Consider the following 14,584-nt stretch of genomic DNA (forward strand, 5'->3'; position numbering starts at 1 on the left):
GCTCAATCTTTAAGTCAAAAATAATCAAGAGAGTTGTTTATCATAATTCTTCCTTTATATGCTATATTCTCTTTTCGTTGCCATCATAGGGCAATGCTGCTGGAAAAGGCCTTTTAGGAAGTTCTGCTCCCTCACTTTTGGAGCGAGCTCAGGTTCACAGTGACCCCATCCAGTTTACAGCTCTTGGCAGAAGAAGGGCTAGGACCAGTCTCTAGGCCAACTAACTCCAGATCCAGGCTGGCTGCCTGTCAAGAGTTTTTATCCAAGGGATAAGACTTAGCTTGTCTGCACTAATGCTTTCCTCACTAGTAGAGTTAGGAAAATACTACATGCTACAGGGATAGAATACCCTGGAGGGCTGGTGAGAGGTTGAAACTTATCCAGGGATCCAAGGATAAGCTTCATGGGGTTCTGGTACCTCCTGAAATTATACATAGAATGTGGGTGTGTGCATTTGTACATTTTTGGAGAGAGAGTCCAGAATTTTCATAGGGATCTCTGACCCCAAATGATTAAGAGCCACTGCTCTATGCACCCAACAAGGCAGACTGTGGTAATCAAAACATAGCCACAGTTGGTAAGCTGCTCTCTGAAAGCAGCTTTAGCCTCCCCCTTAACTCCCCACCCCAGCACGTACCACCTTCCCTCACCCAAATGCAAACTCTTTTATCTGAGCTGACAAGCAGCGGCAACACTAAAATGTTTCAGTTTTTGCTTCCCATCTCCCCTACTCCAACGCTCTCTTCGGCTGAAATCAGATGATGGCTACTAGGCATGATGTATGGAGAAAAACGGGATGGAAAAATCATGGGCTTGGAGAATGAAGCCCATCATACTAAATCTGTGGTTCTTCTGGTCCTGAGTCAGGACACAGTCAGAATTCTGTCTCGGGGTGGGGAGGGTCTCCTTCATAAATCATTAAGAATAAATCTACTTAAAATCTTGCTGCTTGTTTTTTTAGGTTACCATCACCACCTCTTGGAACAATGAACTCCAGAACACTTACTACCTACAGGGCGAAGTGGAACTTTCTTCCATTTGTTCCAAGCTTCCCTTTCACAAAACTGGGCTGTGAGGATATCCCCGACCCAAACCTTTCATGGCTTCATAGACGTGGATTGTTACTCCTTTCAAAGACAGAAGAGTCCGCGCTCTTTGGTCTGTCTACATGGGGGAACCTTCCCTTACCCCCTTTCCTTACGTAAGTTATCCCCTTAAGCCATTTTAATGTCCTTTTCCTGAAAATCTGTAGACTCAGAACATCTTCATTGAGGCTGATCATTGCAGGCTCAGGATAAGGTTTTATACAAGACTAGAGAATCTTCTCTGTATTGTTTCCAGTACTTTTCTCAACAAGACCCAGGCCTCTATTAAACATACAGCAATGCATTCAGCTGTCTTGTGCTCTGTGCCTCCTTGAAGGGATACACTTGAAACTCTATCCCTTCCCTGCATTCTCTCTTTCTCTTGAGATACCTTTGGTTTTAAAGAATATAGTCTTCTGAGATGTCTTCACAGTCAGCAACCTCTACGGGACTGCCTGGATGTTTATCCTGCTCAACTGTTCTGCTTTCGTTATTATGTATTGGTCAACACATAAATCCCCACAGCATGTACTCCAGTAAGACCCAAACTCAATTATACAGGCACATGGAATCTATTAGTAAAAACAGTAAAAGGCAGAAAAACATAGTGACTAATTAATTCAAACTAGGGCCAATCTAGAATGAATAAACATGACTTTATCAAGTTCACACTGGTCAGAAAGAAAGTGGTAAATGGAGAAACAGAGCTATAGCATTTAGCAGATCTTCCCATAAAGAGGTGGAGTCTCTTTCTCCTCCCCTTGAATGTGCTTTGAATTGAACGTGTTGGGAGAGACACTGTATGAGTTCTAGAGCTTGGACTCAAGAAGCCTTGAGGCCTCTGCCTTCATCCCCCTGGAATGCCCCACTGCAAACAAGAAGGCTAGGCAAGCAAATGAAGAAAGACGACATGGAAAGAGAAGGCTCGCAGAGCCCAGGCACCAAGGCCTGGACGTGTGAGTGAGGTCGTCTTACACATGAATGAGCTGAGGCAGGATCCAATCCGTAGAACTGCAAATGCGGAAATGGTTATCGTATAAGCCGTTAAGGTTTGGGGTGGCTTGTTACAAAGCAATAGGTAACCGATACAAAGAAGAGCACTAAATGCAAGCTGGCATTCACCTATTGCTTTGGCCAAGAACCTGGCACTGTTGAGATTCTTCACTTCAGTTCGAACACCCAAAGGCTCTCCAGGATGATGCACGGATATATTGGCATCCACTCTCAACTGGCCCTCTGGGAGGAGAGAAAAAAGACAACTCTTTAGAAATTCTTTGAGGCAATGTAGCCTTTTTAAGCCTCTAGACAAACAATATCTAATTCCATTTGCTGTTTTTAGCCAGTTACAGCAACCCAACTTGCGAGAAGGCCTAGTTGGTCCTGAAGCACGTGGCTGGTACCCTGTCTACTTACGAGAATTACAGTTCTAAGGCATCTGAGGTGAGTATACGCGTGTGTGCATATTTGTGCACACTTGTGCACATGCGGGAGAGAGGAGAAGTTCTGGATATACCAGCTGGAGAAATCTAATTTCTTTTGTGCCAAATAAGAAAAAAAAACATTGTTAAAATGGAGAATTACTCTGCAGTTTTATCCTGAGTTTTTATTCAGAATGTCAGAGCTACGTTGGGGGAAAGGCATCAGAAATGACCATCTGAGGGGCACCTGGGTGGCTCAGTCGGTTAAGCGTCTGCCTTTGGCTCAGGTCATGATCTGGGGTCCTGGGATCGAGTCCCGCACTGGGGTTCTTGCTGAGCGGGGAGCCTGCTTCTCCCTCTGCCCGCTGCCTGTGCTCTCTCTCTCTGACAACTAAATAAAATCTTAAAAAAAAAAATTAGAAACAAGCTGAGGGTTTCAGAGGGGAGAGGGGTGGGGGGATGGGTTAGCCCGGTGATGGGTATTAAGGAGGGCACGTATTGCATGGAGCACTGGGTGTTATACGCAAACAATGAACCATGGAACACTACATCAAAAACTAATGATACTGTATGGTGACTAACATAACATAATAAAAAAAATTAGAAAAAGAAAAAGAAATGATCATTTGATAACCCCACACAGCTTTCCAATAGAATGTGGATTTACAACAGTGATTCCAGGAGATCCATGAGAGTCCTTGAGAATTTACAGCTCAAGGGCGAGAGCCAGAAACCTGGGTTTGTCCCCTCCTCCTTCCTCTGGGTACGATTATGATCTCTTCTTTCCACAAACAGGACTCTGAATCCTTCCTGATTGCTGAAAGGACTTGCCGCAGCAGACAGTGCTGTTAGGAAGGGATGAGTCTGTGGAAGGACTCAGAGGGGGCCGCCCCCATCCTGGGAGGACCTTCTCTGACCCAGAAAACCCCTTTAGATTAGGAACAATAACCCCTAAGGAGGCAGGTGGTTTGTGGAGAGGACTAAGAGGCTCTTGAGAGGAGAGAGAGGAGAAATTCTAAGACAAATAGGGAGATGAAGATAAAAAACAATCACATTTTACACCCTACAAAGTAAAGCTCAAATTCTCTATTTTCCAAGTTCATTCACGATATCTAAAACAAAACAGAAGGAGAAGACAAAATGCCGGACTTTTGTTTTCCTGGGCAGGCTTTTACATTTGAAAGGAACCTGCCGAACCTGAAGATTCGGATGGGCTGAATAAAGAGATTCATTTTCCAAGATTCCACAGCAAAAGCCTATTAAAATAAGGAAATAGGATAAATAAATTCCATGCCAAGAAACTCCATGGTCCTGGTCTCTGTTGCTTCCCACCCAAAAGCTGAGCTGTGGGGCTCGACCTCCTCCAAGCTCAAGACTGCTGGCTGCCCACTGCCTGCCCTACTGTCTCCGCGTGTTCCCTGCAGAACAAAGGATGCGCTCCCTCACTCTGTACCCCAAATGCCACCCATGCTGACCATCAGGGCAAAGGTGCTTTCAGATCAGAAAGTACTTGGTGTCTCTAGCACATACATACTCCTCAACATTTTGGACAATTTGGGCTTCCTTGACTCTCAGGAAGTCCCGACGATTCCTGACATCACTAGATTCTTAATCCAGGAAACCTGAAATCATCTTCCCTGTCTGTTTTCTTCTCCCTCTATATCCAAACTGACAACTCGATCCTGTCGGTTCTTCTCTTCCATTACCCCTCATACCTGTCACTTCCTCTCTACGTACCCCGCTACCCTTGCTGGAGGACTTGGGGCTTCAGACCAGGTTACAGAACTGCGTCCTGACTTTTAGTACAGCAACCCCCCTTGTCCAGCTAGCCACCACGTGGCTGTGAGTTTCATCCTGCTGCAGCGTGGTTTCCACCATTCTCTTTGCTTGCTCAAGTGCGGGGCCGGCTCCTACTGGATCATCTCGTCTCCTCTGCCTGGTAGCGAGGAGCCCTCATCCTGTCTTGGTTGAGATGACCCACAATTTCCCACTACTCATTCCACAAGAAAGCTTTCCTCCAGTCGGGGGAGCTTTCTGTGTCCAAGTCCCTGCCCAGTCTGCCGGCTCCTGCACGTCCTGGTCATCGGTATTACTGTCCCTTTTCTCCTTGGAGGTCCCACTTTAGTGTTACCACCTTCCTTCCTACAAACTCTCATCAATAAGCCCGTCTCCACTGGTGGCTCCTCGGAACCATGAGGACAGACACAGTCAATACCACAGAATTTAGCACACGACTACAGTCTATTCTGAATTGATCTTCTCTTTAAGACCAGAATGGAAGACTCTGGAAGGCTGTGCCCAGATTTCAAACCCTTACCATCTTCCTGCCCAAGGGTATCATTCTTTCAGCTACATCCTCTTTCCCATATCCATCATTAACCTCACTTTCTCCGCAGTACTTCCGGTAGAGACACATGCAAAGGTATCTCTCAGGAAAAACAAAAACAAACCAAAACCCCAAACCCTAGTCCCTTGAACCTCATTCTCCCTCCATTGGTTACTAAGCTACTGTCGGTCCACTTTCCCTTCTGACAAATCCTCTGGAACATGTTTTGTTTGCTTGTGGCACAGCTTGTCTCTACTATCTCACCTCCCGTTTGCTCCTAAACCCTTTTCAGCTGGGCTTCCATCCTCGCCTCTCTGAAAATGCCTCGCTCAAAGTCACCAGTGACCTCCCCGCTGTCAAATGCGATGGACGCAGGACCTGTTCTGTCTTCACCTTCCTGGACACCCCCAGCAGCATGCAACATACCAACTAATCCTTCCTTCTCCAACTATCTTCCTCTCCCAGCTGCTGTGACCTTCTGTGCTCTTGGTCTCCCTCCTACCTCCCTGGACGCTCTACTTCCATTTTGTTTGCTGGTGTTTGCTTTCCCACCAATTCAGGACCCTCTTGCACTCTCTCTGTAGGGGTATGTGGTTTTAAATACCATCGATGTGCTGGTAACTCCTCAATTTCTTTCTTCTTCTTCTTTTTTTTTTTTTTTTAAAGATTTTATTTATTCATTTGACAGAGTGAGAGAGAACACAAGCAGGGGGAGTGGGAGAGGAAGAAGCAGGCTCATAGCAGAGGAGCCTGATGTGGGGCTCGATCCCAGAACACCAGGATCACGCCCTGAGCCGAAGGCAGACGCCCAACCGCTGTGCCACCCAGGCGCCCCTCAATTTCTTTCTTCTGCTCAGACCTCTACTCTGAGCCCCACATTCACCTCCAATGTCTACTTGACAGCTCCACCTGGAGGTCTCACAGACATTTCACTTTCCAGAACTACACCCTGATTTCCCCTCCACAAAGCCCTTCTTGTGTTCACCTTCCCGGTTTCAGTCCATAGCACCACCCAGCCCCTCAAGCTTCTTTGAAGACATCCTTGACTTCTTCCGGCCCCTTGATTTCCATACCAGCCTGTTAGCAAATCCTGTTATTTCTAAAATCCTCTTTGAAACTACTCAGCTTGATCTCTCCATCTTTACTGATACCGCCCCGCCCAAAACAGCAACATCTTTTATCTGGACTATCACAAAAGCTTCCTAGCTGGTCTCTTTGCTTCTACTCTTACTCATCTGAAATCCACTTTCCACAGAGCAGCCAGAGTGGTTTTCTAAAACATTAATCAGACTATGTCATTCCCTTACTTGAAAGCCCTTCAATGACTTCCCACTGCACTTGGGATGAAATCCAAACTTCTTACCGTTATTGGTAATCTATCCCTTGCCTACTTTTTTCAGTCTTACTTGATGACATAACCCCCTGCCTGGTATGCTTTCCCTATAGTGAGTGGCCTTCTGTTACCTACGTTACCTCAGAGCATATTCTAACCTTTTTCTCACCTCAAAGACTTTGCCTTAGCTGTTCCCTGGAATGCTCACCCCTAGTTTACGCTGGCTGGGGCCTGGAATCATTCTTCAGGTCTCAAACAAATGTCACCTCCTCTGACAGGCCCTGACTCTCCAACATTATTCGTTATCATGGCATCCTATTTATTTCCTTAAAGCACGTACCACTAGAGTGATTTTATTTATTAATGTATTTGTCTCCCTCGTGGATATAAGCTCTAAGTAGCAGGAACGATAAAGTCTTTTTCACTGCTATATTCAGAATCTAGAGCTGGGTCTGGCACAGAGTAACTGTTCAATAAATTAATACCTTGTTGAACAAGCCAAAATTCTGGTATTTTCCTGAGCAATGAGTAAGCAGATTGGTTACTGTCTCACAAAAGGTTCCTGATAAGTTTTAAAGTTCTGTCTGAATAGGATTAATCTACAGCTGGAATCATCTGAAAGGCCTATTTAGCTCAAAGGAAAACTTCCAAAGTATGCTGAGCTCTGCTCAGCCAAATCTCAATTCTTGGGAAACAACTGTTTTTTTTGAACTCAGGGAACCTTGAATTGGACCTCACCTGCTTTTAAAAAATGAAACCATCTTTTAAGACTTAGAATTTTAACTTGGATAGGGAATAAAAGCATGAATTTCAGTCTCCCAGAGAAGACCATACATACTACATAAATGTCTGAGAGGAATCATTTAGTATCCTGCAGTGTTGAAAGAGGGTCCACTAGCTTGGATTCAAATATAGTATCAAACATTAACAAAAGACATTCTATCCAGTGAAGACAAAATACCTTTTAAACAAATTAAGTTAAATGGCCTCAAGTGTACAAAAGCCTTACCAGTTAGGTTTACTTCAACGCATTCTGCAACACTGAGGGAGGGCCTTCATTCACACATCACCAGAATGTTATCAAGCTCAATTTCTACCCTCCAGAAGCAGAGATTTGTAACAGCAAAACTAAAAAACTATACCACTGAGCACAGTGATATGGTGCAGTTACAGATCTTTTTTCTAAAACACATTCACACATCAGAAATATAACATCAGGACAGAAAACTGTTTCTGTAAACAGCAGGGGCCTGAGGATTTAGAGAGGTCTGTTAAGCTATCTCATTCTGAGCACTGGATGTTCTCCAGGACTTAAATAACAAGTTCTCTCTCTCTCTCTCTCTCTCTCTCTCTCACACACACACACACAAATTTTATTGACCATATTTCACAAAGCTTATTTATCCAAAATGAGTGGAGATTCTGTAAAAGTAATACTATTTATTATTGCTAATAAAAGCACCAAAAATTTACTGAGTACAGGCTACTTGTTAGGCCTGTGATAAGTTTTATATACTTTATCACATCCATTCCCTATGATATAGCTTTAGACAAAGCCACTTCTAGACATCCTTTAGGCATTTCAAACTTAACAAATCCAAAATGGAATTCCAGATATTGTTGCACGATGCCATTCCTCTCCCAGTCTTCCCTGTCTCAGTACACAGGGACACCACACCCAGCCGTCCCAACTCTATCTGACCACTTGGATGATTTCTTTTCCTCTTCGTTTTCTTCCTTTCCCCTTCCACATACGATTATTTGGGGACTCAGTTTACAAATGTGGAACATGAAGCTCAGAGAAATCAAAATCCCTTGCCCAGGTTCTTACAGCGAGAAGGAGTAGGACAGGGTCGCAACCCAGGTCAACCTCAGTGTCCTTGGCACCCATGCTCTGCCATTCTTCTCTAAGTTGTCATCTATGAAGGCTGTGACACTGTTGTGGCTGTCACTAGAAAGCAGTGCGATGCAGGGCTTACAGAAAGGACTCATATCCCAGCTCAGTCCCTTCTTCTGAGCCTTGGGCAAACGAGCCAATCTCTCTGAACCTCAGCTTCTTTGTACAATAGGCATAATACCACCTATCTCCCAGGAATGCTGTAAAATTTAAATGAGTTGATAAATAATTTTTTAAAATGCTTAGTGAGGGGTGCCTGGGTGGCGCAGTCGGTTAAGTGTCTGACTCTTGATTTTGGCTCAGGTCATGATCTCAGGGTCCTGGATCCAGCCCAGCGTCGGGCTCCCTGCTCTGCGGGGAGTCTGCTTGTCTCCCTCTCCCTCTGTCTCTCCCCCACCTCTCTCTCAAATCAATCAATCTTAAAAAAAAATGCTTAGTGAACTGATGAGCACATGCTAAGTGTTCCAAATGGCAGACATCGTTACTGCAACATTTAGGATGTCTACTGCAGTACACACTCAACTCAACGGACGGCTTTGAGGGTCTCAACAGTGGCAAATGTCCACTGAGCAGGAAATGACTTCTGGAACCCAGGCTGAGCTGATCCATGCTCATTAGCAAAACTATCAGGAACTCACTCAATCACAGGCCAGAGCAATTTAAACTTTATTCCAAAAGCACCCTGGGGGGGGTCCACTGGTCCTTCGTAGGGTGGTCTTCAGTTTTCAGGCTGTGTTCTCCGATGCCCACACGGTGGTCCTATGGTGGTGGGACAGAAGGAAGAGCCAAGGGGTTGCGGCTGATAAAATGTTAACAGCACCAAAAGCTGGACCCCTGCAGCCTCCAGGCAGACCTTCCCTCCCCACAGTACTTTAGAACCACTGCAGCCACTGTGCTGCTGTGCTAGGGGCAAAGCTGTTGGATTTGTATTTAAAAGCAACAAAAAGTGTCACAACAAATGAAATTTAATGAACCCTCTCAGCTGTCACTGACTGATGAGTTCTTGCCGGTATGGTTTATCTCTTGGCAAGGCCCCAGATGGGACTATTTCTCAGCTAACAGGTGGCCTGTTTATTATTCCATAGGTTTGTTGGGAATCACAGTTATTTGGAGGAAGAATGGAATAGTAAAAACTTTTTTAAAGCAACAGAGAACCAACACTTAGTGCATAAATGGATAACCATCCAACCTGCCCATATTTAACTTATGCTCTGTGGGTCAAAAAGCAGCATAAGCCATAAATCTGAAATGGAGAGTTCTCTTACTCTACAACAGAGCCTCACTTCCACAGAGCAGTCTTGGAGGCAGCTAACCTTTATGGCACTCATACTCGTGTGGTTGTGTTTTTCCAGTCTTTAGCTTAAAGAAGATTAGCAAATAGGCAAGCTCTGTCTCCAAATTCAACTTGTACCACGGTTTCAACATTACGATTTGTGGCCTGTAACATGCCCTATGTGACAAGTGTGGCGTTACAATTTCAGAAGTCCTTTTGTAACACACAAATATACTGTGTGACATAAAAAGACTGGTAAATAGTATTATAAACCAACAGGGAGATGAGTCATCATCCTCAGTGGTATTTACTGGCGTCCACCGTGACTGCTTCATGATAATTTTATGGGTCACCCTGACAGGGTCATAAGGTGCCCAGATATTTGGTTAAACAGTACTCTGGGTGTGTCTGTAAGGGTATTTCTGGATGAGATCAACATTTGAATTGGTAGACTGAGCAAAGCAGACTGCCCTTGCCATTGTGGGCGGGCCTCATTCAGTCGGTTGAAGGCCTGAACAGAACAAAAGGTAGAGTGGGGGCAATTTGCTCTCTCTGCCTGCCGGTCTTTGAGCTAGGATAGGGGTCTTCTCCTGCCTTTGGATTCAGGCTCAGACTGGAACTTGCACCGCTGGCCCTCCTGGTTCTCAGGCCTTCAGACTTGGGGTGGGACTATACTATCGGCTCTCCTAGCACTTGCCCTCTTGCAGCCTCCTCACTACAGATCATGGGATTCTCAGCCTCCATGATCACATCAGCCAATTCCTCGGAATAAATCTCTTTATATATAAACATACATACATACACACATAAACACACGTTCTGTTGGTTCTGTTTCTCTGGAGTATTCTAACACACCACCGTACTGAGCTATGAATTCACAACTGCCATATGCAGAATCTGTACCTTTTCTCCACTCCTGCCTTTCTCAACTCAAGGAAGGCTCTGTGAGTGGCCAGAGTTTTTTTAAAAGCCCCTGGTGCCTTAGGCTCAGGTCATGATCTCAGGCTCTCCAGCCCTGTGTCAGGCTCTCAGCAGGGAGCCTGCTTCTTCCTCTCCCTCTGTGGTTCCCCTGCTTGTGCTTTCTCTCACTCGCTCTCCTCCTCTCTGTCAAACAAATAAACAAAATCTTAAAAATAAAATAAAATAAAAGCCCCTGGGAACAGAAAATAGGGTGTAATCATGGAAGAGGCTAGCTTTCAGGTACTTAAGGGTGGGCAATGGAGTGCTAGGAAGGGGTCATAAGAACGAGCTGTTAAGACACTGAGTTTGACCAAGATTTGTAGTCTTTATATCTAATTTGCAAACACTTAAAATGTATAATTTGCTTGGTCTCAATGGTGCAAGTGTTTCTTTTGTTTGATTTCCTACTACATTGTTAATGAACTGAAGATATTATCTCAAAGTAAAGTTTTATGAAATCATAACCTTGCCTTTTACTTGACATAATTTGGCTTCAGCTGTAGCTGGATGAAAATTCTACAAAATAAGAAAGAGGCCTGAAGAAAAAGCGTCAAGTAGCAACTAAGTGCTACCTACACAGAAACTCAGAACTATTGTGTATAAATACAGTGTCTTCTGAGAAAGATGAAACCATTCAAGCACATTATTTTATTGATTCTCATTTTGGTGCAAAACATTTGGCTACAAGAAGCCAGAAGAAAACATCTAATCCTTTGACAAACAACAGGACCAAAGCAGAGTCACTTGCCCCCGCTACAGCAAACCAAAACCTCACTGCGGTTTCAGCCTCTCCCAGGAGGGCAAGCTTTATCTAGTCAACCTCCAAGTTCCTGACCAACACTAGTGAGGTAATCCGCCCCACAGACCCTCACCCTCCGCCCAAAGAAGGGTGACCTTGCCTGGAACAATCCACTCTCCGCTAGAAAACGTCCTCCATCACCCCCTTCTCTCTATAAAAGCCTACCATTTTGTATAGCTCCTTAGACCTCCTTTCTATTTGCTAGATGGGATGCTGCCTGATTCATGAATCTTTAAAGAAAGCCAGTCTGATCTTCAAATTTACTCAGCTGGATTATTTTAACGACTCCTCATCTCATATGCCTGGGCTCAGTGCCTCTGCACTGTTGTTAGGGTGTTTAGTTTTGACTGGGGGTTCACTAAAGAATCCAAGGAAAACTCTAAGGAAAAATCCCCCCAGAGGTCTAAAGGCTGACAAAACCCCGTCAACAACCCGTGTAGCTGATGCAGAGAAAAACCGTCCAGAGAGAGAAGTGGGAGTGGGAAAGAGGAGGCAGAGGAGGAGGGACATGGCGTCTGCGGCTTCTACCTGCCATATTTGCCTGGCTGGTCCCCAGGGCCTGAAGGATCAGCTGCAGCTCCCTGACGGCTGTTGCTGCCTCCTCTCCACAGGACATGTCGGGCTCCAGCACCACTTCCAGAAGGCCAACTCCTACCAAAGACAGGCAGAGTCAGCCTGGCAGAAGCTCTCCAGTCTGACTGGCAGATCTGGCTGAGGTCTCAGGGAGAACCCTGCATCACTAACGGGCTCTCTACATGGGTTCCAGCCTTCGAATTGCTTCTCTTCCCCATCACATTTTGATTTTTAACTTTGGTTCTTTCAAAGTCTGCTTGAGACATCAAGCTGCTGGGTTCGTGACTAGGTGGCTACGTTGATCACGCTTGCCGGGTGCGTTGTTCGCAAGCCCGATGGGGATCACGGTTCAGGCCGTGTTCTCTAGTCAGCTGGGCCATACCAACGCTGATATTTGATCTGGGTCCGTCAAACTCTTGGGCCCGTTTCCTCAGCTGGTTTGGGAAAACTCTAGAGGGGAAGAGAGGTGGCTGGAAGGAAAGGTGAGAGACAATCTCCAACCTACCTGCCCTGTTCAAATCGATGAGCGTCTGAGACCGCAGCTCATCATGGAGGCTTTTGCCACTGTCCTGCTCCAGCTGGATCTGCTTGATCCTCACGGTCTTGGTGATCACCTGACTCGGCTTCTTCCCCGCACAGACGCTGTACGCTAAGCTCCCATTCACAGCAATCGGGAGTCTTTGCTGGGTAATTTGGTAGCCTGCCTGCACACAACATGCATTACACAGTCACTAGGCCATAAACAGAAGCTGGAATCCAGTTGACTATTTCTTTTTATGTCACAAAACTATAGGCTTACTTAAAAACACAAAACAAAAGAGAAAAGAAAAAGGTGGGGAAAATTAGTTTATGCACTATAGCCGTAATTTAGCCTGGCCTCTTCTGGCTTCTCCCACCCCCTCCCTTATCTTCCCTGCACCTCCCCCAACCCCCAATAATGATGCACTAAACAACACGGATCCCATCTTCCCTACCAAAGTGCCATTTGGGGGAATAACAATAATCTCATTGTCAGAGGCCTCTAAGAGAAGAATTTATTGTTTCCACTTAGCTCATTAGCCTAAACCCTGCATCTGATTACTGGGCTCCTGACAGACCCTCCTTATTAGGAAGTGCTGGCTAAGCATTCTGCCATCTACTCTCAGCACGGCAGACAGCAGTTGCTAGTGCACTGAAGCTTACTTTGTTCCTGCTCTTTAAGCTAACCAATCACGCCAGCTGCCCTCCCTGCCCCGACAACTTCCCCCACTTCTCTCGCTAGAAAACGCTCTGACACTCACACTCAGCTAACAGAAGACGCAAAGTACTAAAGTACTGACGGCATGGCGCACTGGGTGTTATACGCAACTAATGACTCATCCAACTTTACATCAAAAACCAGGGATGTACTGTACGGTGACTAACATAATATAATAACAAAACATTAAAAAAAAATAAAGTACTGACGGATGCTGCGAGGACTCCCTGTCCTCCTTCTGAGGAGAGGAGGAATGACTGTCGAATGCCCACAGGCATCAACACCCAGTGAAGAGATGGCAGGGCAAGAGGGGAAACGGGAGGACAGAGATGGGCAGCTGAAGCAGCCGCAGCGCCTGTGGGGCCCCAGATACTGTGCTGAGTTCTTTACACCGCGGAATCCTCATGACAGCCCTATGAGGGAGATGCGGGGCACGGAAGCGGTTATGGTATCCACGTCAGGATTTGAACACGGACGGTCTGGCTCCAGAGTCTGTGCCTTTAGCCACCAGGCCGGCATTTTTCAAACTTCCCCTGCACGAGAATCATCTGGTAGTCTGCTCGAAACAGGCTGGCCCAACCCGCAGAGTTTCTGATTCTGCAGTTCTGGGGCAGCACCTGAGATTTCTGTTTCTTTCTTTTTTTTTTTTAATAAAGATGTTATTTATTTATTTGACAGAGAGAGACAGCCAGCGAGAGAGGGAACACAAGCAGGGGGAGTGGGAGAGGAAGAAGCAGGCTCCTAGCGGAGGAGCCCGATGTGGGACTCGATTCCAGAATGCCGGGATCACGCCCTGAGCCTAAGGCAGACGCTTAACGACTGTGCCACCCAGGCGCCCCGAGATTTCTGTTTCTAACCAGTTCCCAGGAGATGCTGATGCAAGGGACGTGGGGACCACACTTTGAGAACCACTGTGTTAGGCCAACTCATTCTCTGTGCTGAAATAGCAAGTCTCAATCTGTAAAAATTAAACTATGAATCAGGTTGCTGAACGAAATACAGGATGCTCAGTTACATCCAAATTTGAATAAACTGTTTATTCAGATAAACAACTACTTTTTTAGTATAAGTATGTTCCATGTAAGATCTGGCAACACTAATTCTGGTTATCTGAGCCACCTGGGCCAGAGAGATCACAAGGCCATTGAGAATGAAAACTCTCATTTTAGTCGCATAATGCTAAGTCTCCCACCTTCACCAAACGGATCACTCTTAAAAGACAGAAGAGGGACACCTGGGTGGCTTAGTCGGTTAAGCGTCTGCCTTCGGCTCAGGTCATGATCCCAGGGTGCTGGGACTGAGTCCCGCATTGGGTTCCCTGCTCAACGGGGAGTCTGCTTCTCCCTCTGCCTGCAGCTCCCTCTGCTTGTGCTTGCTCTCACTCTGACAAATAAATAAATAAAATTAAAAAAAAAAAAAAAAAAAAAAGAACTGCAGCTTCATTCCCTTCATCCTACCAAGCAACAGAATTTGCTAAAGGCTGGCAGCCAGAGGGAAAAAGCGGCAGCAAACTATTGGAAAAATAACGTTCTGGCTGCATTTTTTATTTAATTCTACTTCCGCCCTCACCCTCTAAAGACCAGCTCACCCTCATCTTCAGTTCAAGGAGAATAACGTGAAGCAGAATCACCACTATCATCTTTCTAGGTCTGAAGAAAGGGTGTGCTTACTATCAGAGACTCA

General features: G+C 45.6%; 1 protein-coding gene across 4 annotated transcripts in view; it reads right to left on the minus strand.

Moving 5' to 3' along the window:
- The window catches only part of GATB (glutamyl-tRNA amidotransferase subunit B), a 92,032-nt gene that overhangs the window by 40,831 nt on the left and 36,617 nt on the right, over positions 1-14,584 (minus strand). For all 4 annotated transcript variants that reach the window (XR_005833901.1, XM_008685476.2, XM_040626357.1 and 1 more), the window contains exons 4-6: positions 12,170-12,368; positions 11,620-11,742; positions 2,208-2,321 (exon numbers count right to left, since the gene is read on the minus strand). Coding sequence is in view for 3 of the 4 variants with exons in the window: in XM_008685476.2 (XP_008683698.1) it covers positions 2,208-2,321; positions 11,620-11,742; positions 12,170-12,368 (436 nt within the window). In the remaining variant the exon portion in view is untranslated. The remainder of the gene's footprint in view (positions 1-2,207; positions 2,322-11,619; positions 11,743-12,169; positions 12,369-14,584) is intronic.

Source organism: Ursus maritimus, unplaced genomic scaffold (genome assembly GCF_017311325.1).
Source record: "Ursus maritimus isolate PB19 unplaced genomic scaffold, ASM1731132v1 scaffold_11, whole genome shotgun sequence".
NCBI classification, from domain to species: Eukaryota; Metazoa; Chordata; class Mammalia; order Carnivora; family Ursidae; genus Ursus; species Ursus maritimus.